Raw genomic sequence first — 22,061 nt, 5'->3', positions numbered from 1 at the left:
GCAGGAAACCGATGGATTGCCTACTCCGGGTAGGGCATGAGGTCTTGCCCCAAGTGAAGGAATTCAAGTACGTCTGGGTCTTGTTCACGAGTGAGGGGACGATGAAGCTTGAGATTGGCCAGAGAATTGGTGCAGCAGGAGCAGTGTGGCAAGCACTGTACTGTACTGTTGTGACGAAAAGGCAGCTGAGCCAAAAGGTGCAGCTCTCGATCTACTGGTCAGTCTTTGTTCCTACTCTCACCTATGGTCATGAGGGTTGGGTCATGACTGAAAGAACTAGATTGTGGGTACAAGCGGCCGAAATGGGCTTCTTTAGGAGGGTGTCTGGTGTCTCCCTTAGAAATAAGGTGAGAAGTTCGGTCCGTGGGGTGCTCAGAATAGAGTCGCTGCTCCTTCACGTTGAAAGATGCCAGCTGAGGTGATTCAGGCATCTGGTAAGGATGCCTCCTGGGTGCCTCCCTCTGGAGGAGTTCCAGGCATGTCCATCTGAGAGGAGACCCCGGGGAAGATCCAGGACTAGGTGGAAAGATTGCGTATATCTCCACACTGGCCTGGGAATTTGAGGGATTATATTTCCCAGCTGGCTTGGGAACACCTTGGGATCCCCCAAGAAGAGTTACAGGACTTGGCTGAGTATAGGGAAGTGTGGGTTGAGCTGCTTGCTTTGCTGCCGCCATGACCTGGACCTGGATAAGCAGCTGAGAAGGAATGAATGAAATTTGAACTTGTTCAATGATGGGGGGGGGTGTATTTTCATATTCTTGAAGAAACTGATGTAAACAGCTCTGTTACCAAAAATATTTGATTACTTCATTTGAAGTTGTTTTATTTAATTGTAAAAGGTTTGAATTTATTTTAAATGGTTAATAGTTTCTTTCAGATGTTAGGATTTAGGACGGTTGTACCAAAACAAGCAGAACCGCCGTTAAACCCGGGAGGTTTTCTCAGGGTACCAGGGGCATTGTTTGTTAAAGGAACAGATTTTTGAGAATATGTTTTAAATATTATGAGTGTATTATAAATAAGAATAGAGATATAATACGTTTATAATTGCAAACATCAGAGACGGCTCTCGACGTGAGTCGGATCTTTAACCATCGACTCTGCCATCAGGTGGACGATGCACAGCCAAAATAAAGCACACGTTAATCTGGTCATCGTGTAACTCCGCCCCTCTCTGTCCAGGTGTTTCTACCCGGTCTTCTTCCACATTCAGATGCTGTGGGAGTTGGTGTTGCTCGGAGAGGCGCTCATCGTCATGGCGCCTTCTCCGGCCGAGTCTTCAGACACCGTCCTGGCGTTGGTCAAGTAAGTTATATATTTACAGCAGCAGCCATCTATGAATCCAGATCCTTTAACAGTGTCAACAACATTTGATATTAGTCTGACGAGTGCAGAAAATGAATGAATGATGTCATCACTCGAGATCAGAGCACTCGATTCGTCTGTCAGAAATGGGGGAAAAAAGTACTGTTTTATATGGATGATCAGGAAAATCACTTCATCTGCTGCTGAAACCGATCAATAATGTGATCAGTTTCAGCATCACATAGCCATAGATCACGACCCTTCATATGTATTCAAACATCAAGAATGTTCTCTGCGCTGGTGCCGCCTGTCAGCAGATTTATCTTAGCGGAGGAGACCCGCTGCGTGAAGTAACTCGCACTGTTATTAACTTTTCTCACACCTCAGCTCTGTTTTCACTCTGTGCTTTTCAGTGTTTATTTATTAATCAGTTAGAAACGTCAGATTCTCTTTAGCGCCCCCACGCCAGATGTTCACCTCCTTTTATTTCACTCTCTGAACACATTAAACTGCACCAGTTTCACCTTTGACTCTGAGAAACTGAAGGATTTTCATAAGTTTACTGGATTAATTTGATCAGTTTCATATTGTAAATGTACATCTGCAGGTCGTGGAGACGACACTCAGTGTGTCGAAAAAAAAATTTTAATTGTGAAACTGGTACTTTGTACTATGAATTAGTATTAAAATGTGTTGAAATAATTTTCGGGAATTTTTATTTTTTTTTTTTATCAAGCACAAACTCAGCAGTGTGATTAACAACAAAGAGAAACAAATACGTAGTTTTATGGGGGGTTTTGTTGTTGTTAATTGGGATATTTTATGCTGATTTGATATTTTTGTATTTTATTTTGGTTTTAAAAATGTAAATTTGTGTGCGTCTCCTGGCAGCTGCATCTCTCCTCTGCGTTACTGCAGCGACTTCAGGCCGTACTTCACCATCCACGACAGCGAGTTTAAGGAGTACACTACCAGGACGCAGGCGCCGTGAGTCACCGTGCACCAGCGCTCACACCGTCACCGCTGCACGGCCGGGGTGGGGGGGATTTGGTTCTTTTGCGGGGGGGGGGGGGGCGGGGTCATAATTTGAGACTCATCATATTTATTCAAAGAAAGAACGAAAGAAAACCTTTCAGTCTGAGATGTTTCCTGTTTTAGGGAGTATAAGTTGCACATTCTTTCTATGTTATCAGCTCTTTAATTTGTTTTGGTCTTTTTTTGGGGGGGGCATTGTTGCAGAGTTCTTTTTATTATTATTATTATTATTATTATTATTATTGTCATCATTTATTCTTTTATTGTTGGAGTTTGTTTTGTTTAATGCTTTGATTCCTGGGAATAGTCATTATTATCAATATTTTTTTTCTTTTTACTTTGCAAACTAGTAACAAAAAACCCAACTTATACTCTGGTAAATACAGTACCATCACGTGTTTCAAACACAAACAGATAAATCATCTTTCATTTGTAAAGCTGACTGTGAAGTTTATTTAATAGCTCTTGATCGATTTTCTCTTCTCATGGAATGATCCGATTCATCTCTCTGTTTCTCTGCAGGCCGTCTGTTATTTTGGGAGTTACAAATCCATTCTTTGCCAAAACACTCCAACACTGGCCGCACATCATCCGCATCGGCGACATGAAGCAAGCAGGTAGACAACACCGCTCCACGCTGATATTATCAGACAAACACATTTGACTTTTTGTTGTCGCTGGCGCACAGTTGTAGCTAACGCAGGGTCAGCGTGCGATAATTATTTGTCTCTTTTGAATACTTGATTTTACAGTTTTCACTCCCACCGTTTACTTTGTGAGCTGTTCCACTGGAGTTTATTTAAATTCATGAAAGCAGCATGTTTTCCAAAGTAAAACATTTATATAGTAGCGCAGGTTGATGAGTGGACAAGAAGTGGGTTTGAATCCTGCTCGTGCCTCCTGTCGGTGTCTTTGGATGCGACACTTCCAGCTGTAAATGTGTACCAGCCTCAGCTGGAGAAGTAGCCTGCATTGGACTGGTGTCCACTCCAGGGGGAGTCGTAGATTCCCCATACACTTGCACACTACGGCAACATGAGAACAGCACCGGCACCAACGGGCCTCCAGACCTCTATAGGACTTAGTGCTTGTTCTACAACCTCTGGCAAAAATTATGGAATCACCGGCCTCGGAGGATGTTCATTCAGTTGTTTAATTTTGTAGAAAAAAAGCAGATCACAGACATGACACAAAACTAAAGTCATTTCAAATGGCAACTTTCTGGCTTTAATGAACACTATAAGAAATCAGGAAAAATAATTGTGGCAGTCAGTAACGGTTACTTTTTTAGACCAAGCAGAGGGAAAAAATATGGAATCACTCAATTCTGAGGAAAAAATTATGGAATCATGAAAAACAAAAGAACGCTCCAACACATCACTAGTATTTTGTTGCACCACCTCTGGCTTTTATAACAGCTTGCAGTCTCTGAGGCATGGACTTAATGAGTGACAAACAGTACTCTTCATCAATCTGGCTCCAACTTTGTTTGATTGCTGTTGCCAGATCAGCTTTGCAGGTTGGAGCCTTGTCATGGACCATTTTCTTCAACTTCCACGAAAAATTTTCAATTGGATTAAGATCCAGACTATTTGCAGGCCATGACATTGACCCTATGTGTCTTTTTGCAAGGAATGTTTTCACAGTTTTTGCTCTATGGCAAGATGCATTATCATCTTGAAAAATGATTTCATCATCCCCAAACATCCTTTCAATTGATGGGATAAGAAAAGTGTCCAAAATCATCATAAATATCAACATAAACTTGTGCATTTATTGATGATGTAATGACAGCCATCTCCCCAGTGCCTTTACCTGACATGCAGCCCCATATCATCAATGACTGTGGAAATTTACATGTTCTCTTCAGGCAGTCATCTTTATAAATCTCATTGGAACGGCACCAAACAAAAGTTCCAGCATCATCACCTTGCCCAATGCAGATTTGAGATTCATCACTGAATATGACTTTCATCCAGTTATCCACAGTCCACGATTGCTTTTCCTTAGCCCATTGTAACCTTGTTTTTTTCTGTTGAGGTGTTAATGATGGCTTCCGTTTAGCTTTTCTGTATGTAAATCCCATTTCCTTTAGGCAGTTTCTTACAGTTCGGTCACAGATGTTGACTCCAGTTTCCTCCCATTCGTTCCTCATTTGTTTTGTTGTGCATTTTCAATTTTTGAGACATATTGCTTTAAGTTTTCTGTCTTGATTCTTTGATGTCTTCCTTGGTCTACCAGTATGTTTGCCTTTAACAACCTTTCCATGTTGTTTGTATTTGGTCCAGAGTTTAGACACAACTGACTGTGAACAACCAACATCTTTTGCAACATTGCATGATGATTTACCCTCTTTTAAGAGTTTGATAATGCTTTCCTTTGTTTCAATTGACATCTCTCATGTTGGAGCCATGATTCATGTCAGTCCATTTGGTGCAACAGCTCTCCAAGGTGTGATCACTCCTTTTTAGATGCAGACTAACGAGCAGATCTGATTTGATGCAGGTGTTAGTTTTGGGGATGAAAATTTACAGGGTGATTCCATAATTTATTCCTCAGAATTGAGTGAGTCCATATTTTTTTCCCTCTGCTTGGTCTAAAAAAGTAACCGTTACTGACTGCCACTTTTTTTTTTTTCCTGATTTCTTATAGTGTTTCTTAAAGTCAGAAAGTTGCCATTTGAAATGACTTTAGTTTTGTGACATGTCTGTGATCTGCTTTTTTTCTACAAAATTAAACAACTGAATGAGCATCCTCCGAGGCCGGTGATTCCATAATTTTTGCCAGGGGTTGTATATACATAAAATACAGAAAGCTGTTAATGCTAAAATAGTTACTGGATTGAGAGAAAAATGATATAAAATCGGTTAAATTCAAAAATGTCCTGACCTTTAATGAATGTTTTTCCTCTGTCATGTCGCTGTAGTCTTAAACTACAGTGACACAACACTACTCAAGATTTTTACAGAAAACTCTGAACACAGAACAGGTGGATGATTTCAACAGACGACTTTAACTGCTGCATCACAACACGGACTGTTAGAAAACCCAGACGTTTTTTTATCCTTCAAAAATAAAGCATCACATTTTTTTTTTTTTTGATGTTCTGAATACATTCCACCCGTTGAAGTACTTACAGTTGTAACATTTAGTGCTAAATCAAGAAATTTGCGTCAAAATTTCAAAATTGTCATTCAAAGTTTACTGAAAGTACTTTTTTTTTTTTTTTGCAATAAATTCTTGAACATGATGAGATGCCTTATTTTGCTATCATATGGAGTATTTTTTTAATGTTTTGTAACATTTAGAGTTCCTTCAAGTCCTGAAACAGGATTTTCATTCAAGAAAAGATCAGCTCCAGGCTTGAGTCTCCCATGTGCCTTCTGGCAAACTGTATCTGAAATTTCTCTTATTTTTTTAACAAACACTTCCTGCTCCACTCTAAAGCTGCATGCACAGTTTCTCCAATCACATCCGCGAAACGCTGTACCTGTTATAGGGTTGACTGGGTGACTTGGTGGCTTCCCTCATGTTCTTGCACAGTCACTGTGTTATTGAGAACTGCCACGTCCACATACATTCAGCAGACAGTACCAGACTGTTTGTGTTTCTCGGTGACTGACAGAAAAAGTCCACGTCTCCATCCGCTGAAGCGTTTAAAGAAAACTGGCTGTAAAAGTGATGATTCGTGTGAACATTCATCCTTGTAGTTTATCCATCTGCTGTTTTCTGTTTGTTCAAGGAGAGATGGCCAAGCTGATGAAAGTCAAGAAACTGAAGAACCTCAAAACTCTGGATTCTAAACCTGGTAAGTAGCAGGTCTGTGTTCTGCAGTGTGGCCACCAGAGGGGGGTGGTGAGCTGTTTTGTTTTTTTGGTGTGTTGCAGGTGTGTACAGTGCCTATAAGCCATATCTCAACAAAGACGAGGACATCATCAAACAGCTTCAGAAGGTGAGACGGGTCTTCACCCTCGTCTCTTCTCATCGTGTCCCACACACTGATGAAGGCCTGTGTTCTTGTTTTTAAGGGAGTACAGCAGAAGAGACCCTCTGCGGCCCAGAATGCAATTCTCAGAAGATACTTTCTGGAACTGACTCAGAGCTTCATCATTCCGCTGGTAACAGCCAATCAGAGCTCACTCCTTTACCCCTTCAGTTTTCTGCGTTTAAATACTTTTCATCTTTATTTCTGCTTAATAATTAGTGACTGTGTTCCAATTCAGAGGCTGCATCCTTCTAAGGCTGCATTCTTCATAAACGGCCTTGCGAGGTGGTTTCATTTCAAAAGCTCTTTGGAGTGATGGCAAAGGATGCAACAGGTGCATCAACATCAATCCTATGAGTCATTGCACATTAATCCCCCACCACCACCAAGACAAAAATGTCGATTTAAAATTACTAAATAAAAATGTACATTTTCAGGTTTCAAACGTGCAGCTGCAAATAAGTAATGTTTATAGGTAAAGTATAAATAAGGACTGAAAAATAACTCATCCAGACTGCGCTCACTAAACTAACTTGTTGTGTGCAGCTATCAAGGTCGCCAGGTGGCAGAGGTTAGAGGTGGGAAAAGCTGCTGATGCAGTAGTAAAATGCTCCGCGGGCTAGACCGTCTCCATTCAGAACAGTGGGTTCAGCCTCTGCTGTCTCAGAAGCCCAGATCTTTGTAGGATGCATGCTTTGAAGGACAGAGCCCCTGAGTTGGGACACAATCAGTCTTTAGGGTGCAACTTGAGCTTCTTCCACGTGTCTGATTAACCTCTGAACCCCCACCGCCCCGGTAGTCTTTAGCTTTTATATGTTATTCGGGATGAATTAGTCTGTTTAAATTACTGTGTTCCAGGAGCGGTATGTGGCCAGTCTGATGCCTCTGCAGAAGTCCATCAGTCCATGGAAGAGTCCTCCTCAACTCCGACAGTTTGTACAGGAGGACTTCATGAAGACCCTGGAGAAGGCCGGACCTCAGCTCACCTCCAGACTGAAAGGAGACTGGATCGGACTCTACAGGTAGCCCCCCCACCCCCCACTAAAGCTCAGATATCTTCAGCGGGTCTCCCACGGTTGATTTTTAACATCAGGTTGTGCATGTTTTTTTGGCTCGGGAACAATTAGACACATATTCTGGGCAGGAAAATGTGTGTCATCTGCTGTAATAGTGGCGTTACGGAATGTGACCAGTCAAAAAAGTGTTTGGTGTTGTGACAGATTGTGATCCACAAAAGCGAATACAGTAAAACTCGCATATAATGGATTCTGGAGGACCAGCAAATTTTGTCGAAATCCACTGCATGTATAAAATGGACAAAATCTGTTATATGTATGTAACGGATTATTTACAGTCAGGAGGCACCGAATGATCTAACTGGTGCTGAAATACATCAGCACCAATTAGGCTGATGTATTTCTATGATTAAAAGACCTTGAATTATTACCGGGTCAAAACTAACATCTGAAAAAAATAAAGGCCTGCTTTAAATAAGCGCCGGGGATTATGTACATTAAAAGCAATTACATTTGGTCGAGTCCCTCTTTTTTCTACATCTGCTGCAGAGTGGTACCTTAAAATCCTAAAGTCTGATTTATGCTTCTACAACTCTGTAACTCCATGTCCATGCAATGACGTTGACATGCGTGTGACCCTTTTAAAGTTATCCATCTTAATGCAATTTACCACAGGAACAGTGGCTTTAGTTTTTCTGGATTAATTTGTCCCTCAAGGAGCTCCATTTCTTTATACAGTCATTAACCTCCAAACCAACATTACGGTACATAAGGTTTCCCTCCATGAACTGCAGGTCATTTGAGCATCTGTAATTTTTAGATTCCATCTTCTGAAGTTGGTCATATTTGTGGACTTTTCTGCCAAACATATGAAATCAGCGTACGCACTGCCAAAACTCTTAAAATATGACAGGAGAGGAAGAAGTGAAAACGTAAATGTCACCAATCACAGCCCTCTGCCGTCTCTGTCAGTTCGACCATGCTACGGACAGGGTTCACAGCTCCGCAGAGGGCTCTGATCTAAAGTGATTTGGTTCGTCACACCCAGGGATGGGTGTGAAAACACCATATTACAGTGCAGGCAGCAAGCAGCATTTCCGCCGGCCTTGAATTATATCCTGCCTCGTTTAGGTCCTGTGTCTGAGCACTGTTTAAAAAAAAAAAAATAAACGCCCAGGCTTTTAATCAAGGAAATACACTCCCACTTTCCTCAAATCAGCAAGTGTCAGTACTGAACTTCATTTTGTACCTCTGTTTTACCGGGCACGTCCAAACTGATCTATCCTGTACATGTGAGGTTTTTTAATGGGAATACATTACGATGGAACAGGACGTTTTGTCAGCTGTGTGCAAAAATACGTTATACAAAATCTGCTATATACGGTGGAAAAACCATACAAAAACATTGGAACTTTTGTTTTGTCTGGTGAGCACAAGTATCCAGTTTATACGCTGATGGTTTTGGCAAGGTTTTCTGTAATCAGATGTCATCTCTACGGATGAAGATAATATGTGTCTTTTCCTTTAATTTTACAGACATCTTTGGTTTTTATTTTATTACTGCAACTTGAAATAAATCCTTTCTGTTTGAATGCCCTTTTGGCTGCTCAATTATTTTGTTGCCACTTTCCAGTTAAACACTAAAATTAAAACATTGCAGATTGTTTTCTGTTTTGGAGCAGATCGGTTTTAGTGATGTTCTAGGACTCAGTGTTTGCTGACCCCTTTAAATCTCCTCTGAGAATATAATCTACATCCACAATCCTATGAACAGTATGCCAGCCGTTTTTCACACATTAACTGATACGAGTTATATAACGCTCACCTGCAGACTGCACGCGGTCCTGCTGTGAGCGCACCTGGCTAACAGGCGGTTCTAAAGCGCGGCTTTAACTGTTGAGTGTTTTCTCTGCGTTTGCAGGCATTTTCTCAAATCTCCCAACTTTGACGGCTGGTTCCGTAACCGGAGGAGAGAAATGACCCAGAAGCTGGAGGCGCTGCACCTGGAGGCACTGTGTGAGGAGGTGAGGAGGAGGAGCAATGAAGCACAGTTTGCTTTTAATAATCCATCCCCACAGAAAAAAAAAACAAAAAAAAAAAACTGTTGTGTCCCTCGTGTTGTGTTTGAGTGCAGGACTTCCTGCAGAGAGTCCAGAAGCACACCGAGGTGGAGACGGTGGATCTGGTCCTGAAGCTGAAGGATAAACTGGTCAGTAAAAATGGATCCAAGACACAAAATTCAAATACAACTACTACTACTGCTATCAGATGAGGGGCAGCTCATCATAATACTGCTACTGCTACTATTAATACTAATGCAGAATATCTGAAAATACTTGTAATTGTACACATTCTGAAACTGCTTACTGTGTTACAGTTGTTAGTATTACTATCATTACACCTTATACATGGCTTACTACTTATTACTGGTACTTATCAGTCTAGGTACAGGCTGGGGGGCGGGGTTTATAGGTCACCATCATGAAAATAACACTTCTATATGACTGTATGAAAACAAAGCTCCAGGTTTGAGGAATAATCCAGATGACTGGATCCTGACTCCTGAACGTGTTTTTGTGGTTGTAATCTGATTACGTGTTGATTTTCAGATCTTTGAAATCTAGAACGGCTCAGTCTATCCAGATTATTTTAGTTTCTTTTCAGGAATGTAAACTTCTAAATCTGGTGGTTAGGACTAAAATTCCTGCCACTGGCCACGCCCCCTTGACAGTTTACTCTCGGGTATGCAGTCACCCATGCCTGTTGGGTTTTGGCCAATCAGTTAAGTGAGCTTGTTTCCAGAGCTGAAGGTTGCTGGTTCAAGACCATTGTACCCATTCTCCATGTAATGTGAGGTTGCATCAGGAAGGGCATCCGGCGTAAAACCTGTGCCAAATCAACATGCAGATCCTCTGCAGGTGTGCTTTGGCGCCCCCTGAGTGGGGAAAAAATAAAACTGCCAGAGGTAGTATCTTCTCCCGGGTGAAGAGAAGTTACCAAGTTATCCTTGCTTTTCTATTCAAAAATTTAAAAAGAAAAAAATTTTTAACCCCTCCAGTAGGTGGCAGTATACACATCTAATGGATTGCAATCTGCCAATAAACAAAGAAATCTGGCGTAAACTGTTGATGCGCTCTCTGCTTCAGAGCCAGGCGGACAAGGAGCAGCTGCCGGTGCGTCCGGGGACTCTGGCTAAACTACGAGACCACATCGAGGCCGTCATCTTAGTCCTCCCAGAAGACCTGCAGGGCATCCTCCACAAGCCCGCCACACCCTGACCTGTGACCCCAACAGGACAGCGGCTGAGGACAGGCGGGCCGAGTCTGGAACTCGGACTCAGAGTCCAAGAACCTGGTCTCATGTGAAAAGCACATGGAGCGTTGTTATTTTGTTTTCTGTCATTGCAGCGTGAATGTTGTGGACGTTTTGATGATCTGTGAGAACTTTGTGGATGCTGTGAGCCGGTCAGGGGTCAGAGGTCACCTACTATTGGACTTGGTCCACACCAGCAGGTCGGAGCTCCTTGAGGACTTGCAGGTCATTAAGAAACATTTTTTTTTTTAGCACACGCCGTGACCCCTGGCTGACCTTTGACCTTCTGCCTTTTACCACTGGACTTTTCCCAGTCGACACCAAGCTGCTGACTTTGGAGTTTTCCTCCACGCTTTTAAAAACTGTTTGACGGAGGACGTGAACTTTGACCCGTATGTCCTTCACACACAGACACATTTTATGCAAACGAAGTGAACTGAGCCGGGCCGAGCAGTGCTTTAGGACGCATCCAACTGAACACTTGCACCAGCTGAAGCAGAACTGCAGGGATGGCTCAGGAGCCAATCCCAGCCGTGTATTCAGGTCACATGATCTCTGCAGACCAGGACAGAAGCACTGAATGACCTCTTCACCTTCATGGAAAAATCTATTTAAATCTTATCTGTCAGTTTAAAGTCCGCAGGTCACCAGACCTTCATGTCTTTGGAAGTGGGAGGAGCCAGAGCACCCGGAGGGACCGGGCGGGGCAAGAACCCGGACCAGGCAATCAGAAGCTCACAGACACCTGAATCAGCTCAGCAGCTGCTGGGTGAGATGGAAAGCATGCAGGTTCCAGAGGACCAGGACTGGGTTTGAGAACCGCTGGCCCTTATTTAAAAACAAATCTTACTCTATGTTTTTATTTTTCCTCTGATGATGCCTTTTTAAATTTTCTATTTTTATTCATTAATTTAGGTTTTTCTTTTATTTTATTTTTTTGCATGGGGGGGGAGTGCGGTGTTGATGAAATTTAAGTGCTGTGAAAACGTCTAAAAATTCACTAACAATTAAAATTAAAACAAAGAACAGATTGATGAGCTGAAGTGGCTCCGGACAACTAAGCAGTCATGCTGAAAGCTTTAGGAGACCAACAGAACCTGTCTGATAGGTGGAGTCAGCTGAGGGGTCTGACCAATAACAATTCTTAAAAAAAAAACAACAAAAAAAACACCCCGCGGTTTAGTCAGTAAATCTTGCAAACTCCATGTCCGGAGTAAGAAGACCACAGTCCCTAGTTTGGAGTTATTGTGAAGTTCCTTGTGCTCAGTCCAGAACACTGACCTCGGTCCTCAACCTTGTGACGGGGCTGTGCCTGACATCACTCGGGTCCTCCCGTGTCTGGTGGGATGAAGCTATGAGTCGTACTGGTGGTGGACCTGTACCAGCTGAGTGGGGTTGGGTTCATCGCGCTGCACAAGATCAGACCTGGAAAGGAGCCGCTGAGCTCGGTTCTTGTCTGTAGGAGCAGCTCATCTCATTGGACCGGAGTTCTTTGGTTCTAAAGTTCGCACACTCGTGAAACCTCGTCTGTCTCCCTGGTATAGAGTCAGTGCAGCACCTGCTTCAGGCCACTGGGGGGAGCGCTTCATGTCAGGGGAGTTGTCGCTACTGCTGTGCTGCATATCGATGTGGACGTCTGCTCGTCTTTACAGTTGGTCACTAGGGGCGGCACCAGGACCTTCATTTATCAACCGTTCATACACACAGATTTGTGCGACATTACCAGCTTGTGTGTGAACTTAGAAATGTGTGTAAATATGCACACAGCTCTGACCGTGCGTATGCAAAGCAACTAGTGGTCGAACGGGGAAACTGCAGCTGTAATGTATTGCTGCATTCACAGTGCAACTTCATCCACATACAATCTTTATTTCCTGATGTGCGTACAAATGGCGTATGCCTGTTTGATGCTTTTTGTACTTGGAGACATGCAACATTTTGTTAGTTACAACAGCATTTGACGTGTTTCGGCTGTTAGCGTAGCGTTTTATTGCTTTGCTGAAATTCATTGGTTCCCTGTGTTTGATGCAAATGTTGAACTACTCGACTACTTCGACGTTATTTTGTCACGGTTCACGTGCATCGTGCAGCACAGAATGTGTGTGTGAGTTGGTGCACTGCAGCAGTAAAAACAGACCTTCACTCTGCAACATGTTTTGTCCTTTGGGAGCCACCATAGTGTACTTTTTCCACTTGTCCAAAATGACATAACACGCATTCAGTAAATTACTTATTAATCAAAACAGAGACTACTGCAATAAAAAAGGCACAAACTGTATAATTTAATTGATCATGGTCTTAAGTTCTCAAGTGATTTTTATTTTATTTTTTATTTTTTTTAAGCAGATTTTAATTTTATCTTGAAATTTTTTTTCTTTTCACATTATGGAATATGTGATGTTTTATTTTATAGTAGTCCATGGGCCAAGCAGGATTTCAGCACCAGTTATGGTGGCAAAGCAACGCTTACAATCCAGCCTCAGTGTACCATGGTGACTTGCACATAGAGGTATGGTGGCCATCCAGGGTGGCAGCTGTAGCCAAATAGGGGTTAAAATTTAAAAATGCTCTATTCATAGTGTAAGCTATCCTACATTATTCAAAAGAGATTAAAAAAAAAAGTATCGTTTGGACTATCTGACTGAACGCTATGCTAACAGTGTTTTAAGAAGGAATAGTTTACACCATCTGACACTTTATGTATGTCACAGAATCCAATGGGAGTCAACCTTGTTTGACCTTTGCTTTAGAGACACTGTCAAAATGATTCAATTTATTAATCCTATTATTTCGGCCAATAATTGTCATCACTTTTTTTTTTTTTTTTGTTACCAAAATTGGAGCAGCTTTAACTTTTGGTCCTTGCAGAAACTGAAGCTGATTTTTGTTGCCATGTTTCCTGTGTTTCCTCTGTAACTCAATAATATTCAGTCATAGATAGTCCAAACTATACCTTTTTGGAATCTTTATGATCAGAGCAGTAATGTGATGTACTTTCTCAATATGATTGGAGCATTTTTAAATGTTGACCTCTACCTGGCTACTGCTGGTACCCTGGATGGCCACCGTACATGTTACTGTAGTTCATGGTACAATGAGGCTGGATTGTGTCATTTGCTCCACTTAAGTGGTACCAGTTAGGTTAAAATTGACTCCTGGCTCATGGACTATAAAGCCTTCCAAAGCTTTAACTCATTATCACCTCAATAATGTGCTGATGTAAAAAAAAAAAAAAAACTCACTCACTAGCTGTCATGTGGAGGCTTTAATGCTACAGACTGCAACGTGATTAAAAAAAATTTTTTGTTTGCTTTTTTTTTTTTTTTTTTTGCTCATCTGGACTAAATATGTTAATGAATTCAAGAAGGTTTGTAAAGTGCTGTGAAAAACATTTAGGCACTCTACAGGTTATTTTGTTTTTGTTTTTTTATGTTTTTGGCATGTCAGCAGTTCCAAACTTAATTTTCAAATGAATGATGAAAAACTTTATTTTCTTGTTATTTTTTCTGTCTGTTACATCACAGTATAAGTAAAATGCAATTTTCTAAATTTAAGTTAAATTTCGGACAGTTAACATTTTTTTTTCCCGTTATGTGCTTTAAAAATTTTTTTTTTTTTTTTTGTGCGTGTGTGTGTGGAAATTGACTTTGCTCATGAACCACTGTTTAAAAAAGTAACTTATCTAAAAACTACTTTACGACAGTATTATGTCCAAAATGGAAAAATAATTCACTTTATTTCAAAGGGGAAAGCTGTGCTGTTACAGTTTATAAAATAACCAAACACACATTTAAGGTGCCCCAAAATTTTATCTGGAAAAATTAACGTTAGAATTTTCTGACACTTAAATTTCTTATAAATTGGATTAAAGCAACCTTGCGTTTTCACTCCACTGTTCTGACTTTTAGCCTATGAGTCAGTTTTGTGCGTTGACTTTAGCTGACCTGGTTCAGGTGGATTAGATGGATCATTTGGTTCTGTGGGTCTCCTGGTTCAGAACAACTAATATACAAACAAGAAAAACTATAGCAATAATTAGTCCAACAGGTCTTTAGTCCTGGTTTTGTTTTTCTACACTTGTACACTCATTTAATGTTGTTGTTGTTGTTGATAAACATGGATTATGCTTTTGTTTATGAAAGCATGTTTTCTAAATATCTGACAAATTGCCTTTTATTACATTTAATTTCAAAGAAAATTAACAAAATGCGTCGGCCAGAAAAATGGGTGACGCTGTTGTTGGATGACTTTATTTTATATTTGTAAAAACATATGTACACACACAAAAAACACTATTTTAACAGCATTTGTTTTTTTTATGGAGGGCTAATCTTACATTTCATTAAAGATGTTTTTGTAAATAATGGTGTAAGGTGATAAAGGATGTACACTGATTATTTTCCTGTTAATTCAGTGATTAAAAAATGTTTTGCACCGTATCATAGACTTTATTCTTTTGTAAATTATATCAGTGAAATACCTTCAAGTTATTTGCTGTTAAACATTAAATGAAAAACGAACAAAACACTCTGTTTCCATCTTAATTCTTTCCTGATTTTCTTTAAGCAGTTTTTTATAACACAATCATGATTTCATTTTTATCTCAGTCATCCTACAAAGATATAGAAAACTCTGAGTGATGTTGGCAGATTCTTTGTTGATTTGATGCAGAATGACCCAAATCGGAATACAGTCAGTTGCCCAGTTCTGGATCACGTTTTTGAAAGTCCCGCTATACGGAGCCATAATGCAACTGTATACGAAATTCAATAGGAGTGGTGTGAGTTTGGTAGTTGGAATTTTTGCCCACACATGCGCAGATGCGTTGCGCACTTCGCTTATTCTCCTCGGTCCGTACCTTTAGCAGTCCCGCAGGAGATACGGATGTACGTATCCTTAGCCGCTTAGAGCTGAAGAAGTCTGGATGGTGTAGCCCTTCTACTTAAAGTGTGAAGCCACATTATGTGTGGTGCAAATATTTGCCGGAAATGGATCACTTTGCCGAAAATGTATCCCCTATGCAACTCCACTAAATAAAGACAAAACTTCCCCAAATTTACTGTAGTAATTGTGGATGAGCTAAAGTAGTAATGAAGATAAAACACCTGATGGTAGGTTGCAATTCCAGCTATAAAGATAGGGGAACATCCTGTCTGCGCGTATAAGTGTGTAGCTGTCCATGTTAATAGCGGAGTCCGCTACGTGTTCATCCAACCACGTCTCCGTGAAGCACATGAGACTGCAGCCCTTATACAGTCTCTGGAAACGGGTTAGCGCTGCTCCTCGGTCTTGTTGTGGAGAGACCTTATGTAGCGGTTGCACTCTGCGTTGTGGTGTTATGACTCCGCCCATTCGCTCCCCTCGGGAAGCGACAGCGCCATCTTGAAAAAAAGACCAATAATATAATATATACTAATAATAATATATTAATATAATAATAATATATACAATAATATATACAATAATATAATATACACATGTTCAACTAATTTTTACTTTAAAATGTTTTAGAAATGTAGGCGGGAATGTGGGCTTGTCCTGGGTTAGGCGGGAATGTGGGCGCGTCCCGGGTTAGGCGGGAATGTGGGCGCGTCCCGGGTTAGGCGGGAATGTGGGCGCGTCCCGGGTTAGGCGGGAATGTGGGCGCGTCCCGGGTTAGGCGGGAATGTGGGCTTGTCCTGGGTCTTCAACACTCAGATATTACTCTGATCTCATTGCTGTAACTTGATTCCACACTTTCACATTTTCTCAGAAATTGCAACTAAAAAAACTAAAACATTTTTAAGTGTGCAGCGTTCTTTCAGATTCTACTGTAAATATTCAGTGTTTGGCCATTTGTAATAAAAAAAAAAAAAAAAAAAAAAAAAAGACTTCAAGCAGAACAAATGTGCCAAAAACCTTTGCACATGATATTGTAGTAGTTTTACATAAAAATCACAGTACAGTACTCACCAAGTTCAGTATCATAAATTCTACACAACATAAGATATGAAATAAATCTGCACTGCACTTATCTTAATGGTTATTTTAAGTAGTTCAAATCTGAGGAATTTAAAACTTTTTGGTAATGAAATGCTTTAAAACAATACATATTTTTTCAGATTAAATTTTTATTTATATAGCACAAAAAAGTTTCCATACAGAGCAGAAGCAGACAGTTTTTAAGAAGGACCAGATGGGGGTTTTTGTTTGTTTGTTTGCTTGGTCCAGTGTTTGTACTTTATAACTGACGGAGCATCAACATTCCTGCAAGAGAAAAAGAAGATGACAAAAACAAAAAACTTAGGTTTGGCTGCAAATGTAATCACACGTGTTTATGAAATCAGCAATAAATTTGTTAATAACCAGATGATTCTCGGCCCCAGAGTTTGATTCACAGACCGAAATGAAAACTTTATCTTCACCAACAAAAACTATCACCTCCTACTACGACTACTGGCAAAAATGAAGCAGTAAAAAGTTCAAAGGACAAAGAGAAAACAAAATTATGACACCAGCCTCTTAGTACACTTGCTGATGATGCAGCACAAAAGTGTCTTTCCCCTTAACTATTACTACAACTACTAGTACTGTACTTCTACTAAATTGCTCAGTAGTCTGTCACTCCCCATATGTTAACGTGTGTGTGTGTGTGTGTGTGTGTGTGTGTGTGTGTGTGTGTGTGTGTGTGTGTGTGTGTGTGTGTGTGTGTGTGTGCATGTGCGTGCGTGTACACGTGCACCAGATTTGGCTCAGTTCCAAGGTGGTTTGAACAGCAGAGGAAGGAACACACACACACACACACACACACACACACACACACACACACACACACACACACACACACACACACACACACACACTTTTAGTAAATAGATTAATTTGTAATTACTGTTAATCAGGATGCAAAACAAGCATGAAAATCAAACCACTTCATGGGTGATTAAAGCTTCCTTATAGTCTTCAAAGCCCTATAAAGGATCTGCTTGGTCCTCCGCCCCGTGCCGATTGGCCGCCGGGCCGGCTCCTCATAGGAGTCCTCCAACAGGACACGTCCCCGGGGGGAGTAGCTGATGTCAGACCAGGTGAGGAAGTTACCGCCGTAAGACCTGCACACACCAGAACAACTTCATTTATTTCATCAGCAAAGCTGAAACCTTTGTGCAGAATGTTTGGAACCACTTCACTGTTGACAACTGGAAAAAATGGAACCAGTTCTTCTCAGTTCCATTCTTCAAATAGTTGAAAAGCGGCTTGGTGACTTCAGTCATGTTTCACTCTGCAGATCTGTTTGAGCAACAAAAACAAATAAATGGGTTGTCTCGCCCTGACCAGTGTCTCCAGAGTCTCTCCTTGAAGGTATCTACTGTCAGCATGTTCACTGTATCTACAGACAAGTCATTCCCATCCTTAATCACTCTAGTTGAGGAAAAAGTGGGCACCTAGACCTCAGGCTTCTGGCACTCTCAGATGGTTTAAACATGAACTTGTCCTTGCACACAGAACATCTTGTGCTGAGATTAAGTTGATCAATGTATGAATGTCTGAATCATATCAGCCTGTCTTCACTGGTAGTCCAACGTTGCCATCGGAAGGGCCTGCAGTCTCTGTGTGAGGACAGTCTCTCCCCAGGTCAGGCAGAACCAAAGACTTATAGACAGCAATGAACATTTCCTTGTCCATGTATCTGAAGGTGCAACAAAGACATCCAGAAGCTGCTTGGCTTTAGTATTGATGTTGTTGACATATTGGGAGCATTTGACTTATTATCAAGTGTAATGTCTCAGTCCTTCTCCTGTACACCTGCTTCCAGGATATGATGTGAGCCGTCATTATTGAACATGGTGTATTCAGGATTTGGGTTATGAGATCCCAGGTACATGCAGAAACATTTCCCTAAGCAGAGACCCATCTGCATTTGGTGAGTCCAGTCCCACATACGCCATAGGTTCTTTTTCAAGTTAACGTTCGAAGGTATTTCCTTTAGGATGTCATTTAACTTGGTGTCATCCACAAGCATTTCTATTTTGTTGTCAATCTGGCCAGGGATATCCCAGACAAACATGGAAAAAAAGAGTTGGGCCAAGTGCTGATCCCTGGAGAACACCGCTAATTAGTTGTTCCCAGTCTGATATAGCATCTCCTACTCTTACTGTCATACATATGCACTTCTGATGGCGAGTCCAGAAAGTCATTAAAACCCTGAATCTTAGTCTTGATCCAGGATAGTCACAAACCCAGATACTCTGCTTCTCAAGAGCTGTGATCAGGGTACTGACTGAGTCCAAAGATCACAGCGTTGTTCACAACCACAGAGTGAACACTGTTGAACCTTTCCTCACTGATGCAGGTCCCAAGAGTTAGAACTAAATTGGGCAAAAAGGCTTTTAAAGTTGCTGCCCCGTCCACATGGAATATTTTGCAGAAGGACCTCAAATTGACACATCTTGTAACTTTGGGAGAATTTAACACAATCATAAAGGACAGAGAGTTAAGGACAATTGGACTGTGTAATTGCGTTCTGTAACTATGTATTGCAATTCTGTTTCTTGAATGTGTGTGTTTTGTGTTTGATGCAACTACTTTTCTTTTGTGTTGCCATCTTGGCAAGGTCACTCTTGAAAAAGAGGTTTTAATCTCAATGAGTTTTTTACCTGGTTAAATAAAGGTGTATATATATATATATATATATATATATATATATATCACTGATTGTTACCTAATTTAGTGGACTCCACGACCTGATCTTACACTCCATCCAAGCAAGCACTGTACAGAGTAGGCACCACAACACAACCCTGAGGAATTCCAGAATTAACTGGGAAATGTCAGAGATATTTTTGACGCCAATGTGATCTTGAGTGGAAGGATTAGCTGATCTTCTTCTTTGAAATATCTTCTGTTGGAAGGATGGCTCAAGCATGGTATCATCAGCATAGCAGTGTATGAAAAATCATGACAGTCTTTTTTTTTTTTTTTTGCTACTGACTGATGAAATTCTATGCAGACCCACCAGGCTGGTCCTTATCCATGGATACTGTAGAGTGAAGTAGATGAAAGTCCTCTCGAGATGGGACTCTAGTCCATCACAGGTTACACAACTCTTTACAGGTTGGAAGACTGGGACAGTGCAGAAGAAGTGTTTTGTCTGAGGACACAGGTAGCCCGAAGCAAACAGGTGGAATCAAACTCTGGTCTATAGATCGGTGGATGGAAGTTGAGAGGCCCAACCATTGTTCCTTGAGGTATTCCAGAAGAAGTGTGCCAAATGTCTTCATTCTAAAACACCATGAAGGTTAACCCAGAGAAGGATGACTCAACCCAGCTAAGGATACTTCCAGAAATCTTAACCCGCAAACAGCTGTAGAAGGTGCGCAGAGCCGCACAAACATGGACAGTTGGACATGGGTGGTTACGTACCTGTACGGCCTGCTAGTCATATAGTAGAAGATTTCTCTGTAGCTCACTGGATAGTCCCACACCTGGATGTCTGTCACCTGACCATCAAAACATGATATGTCAATCACAGGGCCACCTGTCCAAACGAACTGCACACACAGCAGAAACCTGGTTTCAGTTGTGGCTCAGGGTTTGAAAGACTTCTCTGAGACCGCTCCCTCAAGGGTTCAGAAGCAAACACAAAACAAACTCAATGTCATTAGGAATTATGATGGAATTCAAATGAAGAGCAGCCAAAAGCGTGACTGACTGAGGACAAATGTGAAGAGTTCAGATGCAAAACCCAGTAAGTACTTTTTTTTTTTAATGGAGAAAAATGCAGTTGAAAATGGAGATTTAAAGTTTACCATTTACAGAAATGCACAGACTTTCATCAATAACATGAAAACAGTTTGTTCAAATTCTTTCATATTTTGCACACTGATGGTCCCCTTGACAGCCAAATACATGTTGGCCTCAACTAAAAAATTATGGTTTTGGAGATACTGGGTTTTGCATCTGAACTCTTCATGTAACTTGTTAAACCTCCACAGACACAGTGATATTTATAAAGAAAAGTTTGAAGGTTTTCCAACAAGTGAATGCAGATTAAATCATAAAACTAACGGCAAGATGACCTAAATGTTCTAGTTCTGGTGCTGCTGTCCTCACCGTAGTGGGCAGGATCTTCCTGATGCTCATGTTGGTGTCCTCAAAGACCTGGGCCACAAGCTTTGCTATGTCCACAGTGAGGCAAGCTGAGGTCCAGATGCTCTGGCTACCTATTGGCCACAGGTACCTCGGGACTCGGAGCACCAGTCTGTTGTACTCATTCAGCGTCAGTGTGTACGTCCCTGGAGAAGTCACTCTGAGCACCAGGCTGCTGGATGGAGTGACCAATGAGATTGTAGGGAAACTCGATTGCAGATCGACAGCATAACGCAGACATACAGACACACCTGCAGGGGGTGGTGTTCACACAGTGACAGGGTGAGCAGTTGAACCCACAAAGAGCCTGATGTAACAATAAAGTATTCTGATTCTCATGTACTGAAAGTTGTGTGCAGACACACCTGTAAGCTGAGTTATAAAAAGTGTGTAACGAGGACAGCCTCCATCAAATACACAACATGTCACGTGCTGTCCATATACCAATGTGCAGGTTAGTGTCTGTCCACCCAAGTGCACAATACGAGTATTGTTTGGTGGGAACATGCACATAGGTGAGGTTTGCACACACAAGATGATTTATCAAAATCAAAAGGAACTTTAGTGATTGTTGATGGCATTTTTGTTTTCCACATTTGAATCCTTGGCTTTAACTTATTGCGCCAGAACGCAGTGGAATTATTCACCGGTTTGCATCAATATCGAGGATGGAACAGTAGTTAAATGTCTGAAAAAAAGAAATTTAAATAATTTTTTATTGCCAGCTCATGAACACGCTCAGTTATTCAAGAGTGTTCATGTTCACAGCTGGTGGCTGATTGAGGATGCCCCCTGGTGGTCTCCCTTGGGAGATCTTCCAGGCATGTCTGACTGAGCCTGGGAAAGACCCAGGACACTGGAGTGATTATATCTCCCAGCCTGCTTGGGAATGCCTCAGGACCCCCCGGGAAGAATTACAGGATTTGGCCAAGGATAGGGGAGTGTGGGTTGAACAGCTCGATCTGCAACCTGGACCCGGATAAGTGACAGAAAATGAAAGAATCTGTGAGTGTCTGCTCGAAAGGAGGCGAGGAGTCATCAGTGACGCTGATCGAACTTCATTTACAGAAGCACAAATGAAATTTTGTCATCAAAAAAAGTTACTGGTGTTAATTTGTGTCTTTGCTCTTCTTAGACAAACAGATCTGGGCTCACCTGAATGAGCTGGCATTGTGGTGCGCGGGGTGGTGGTGGTGGTAGTGGTGGTGCGGGGGGTGGTGGTAGTGGTGGTGCGGGTGGTGGTGCGGGGGGTAGTGGTGGTGGTGCGGGGGGTGGTGGTA

At 41.5% G+C, this 22,061-nt stretch overlaps 1 protein-coding gene and 1 long non-coding RNA gene across 3 annotated transcripts in view; both read left to right on the top strand.

Annotated features, from left to right (window-relative positions):
* Window positions 1-10,862, top strand: part of dennd6aa (DENN/MADD domain containing 6Aa) — a 42,047-nt gene extending 31,185 nt beyond the window's left edge. The window contains exons 10-19 of one of the 2 annotated variants that reach the window (XM_034165273.1): window positions 1,186-1,308; window positions 2,200-2,295; window positions 2,866-2,960; window positions 6,089-6,151; window positions 6,231-6,295; window positions 6,372-6,461; window positions 7,187-7,350; window positions 9,266-9,368; window positions 9,479-9,553; window positions 10,491-10,862. In XM_034165273.1, the coding sequence (XP_034021164.1) occupies window positions 1,186-1,308; window positions 2,200-2,295; window positions 2,866-2,960; window positions 6,089-6,151; window positions 6,231-6,295; window positions 6,372-6,461; window positions 7,187-7,350; window positions 9,266-9,368; window positions 9,479-9,553; window positions 10,491-10,622 (1,006 nt within the window). In that variant the 3' untranslated portion in view covers window positions 10,623-10,862. Of the gene's footprint in view, window positions 1-1,185; window positions 1,309-2,199; window positions 2,296-2,865; window positions 2,961-6,085; window positions 6,152-6,230; window positions 6,296-6,371; window positions 6,462-7,186; window positions 7,351-9,265; window positions 9,369-9,478; window positions 9,554-10,490 lie in introns of both variants that reach the window. The other variant, XM_034165271.1, reaches the window with a different exon arrangement.
* Window positions 10,863-10,910: 48 nt separating this feature from the next.
* Window positions 10,911-15,093, top strand: LOC117505730. Its single transcript, XR_004559236.1, has 2 exons — window positions 10,911-10,995; window positions 11,032-15,093. It is a non-coding gene; the product is annotated as an uncharacterized LOC117505730 (long non-coding RNA).
* Window positions 15,094-22,061: the final 6,968 nt, after the last annotated feature.

Source organism: Thalassophryne amazonica, chromosome 3 (genome assembly GCF_902500255.1).
Source record: "Thalassophryne amazonica chromosome 3, fThaAma1.1, whole genome shotgun sequence".
NCBI lineage: Eukaryota > Metazoa > Chordata > Actinopteri > Batrachoidiformes > Batrachoididae > Thalassophryne > Thalassophryne amazonica.
Note: the sequence above shows the minus strand (reverse complement) of the source record. Positions and strands in the feature narration are given on the sequence as shown.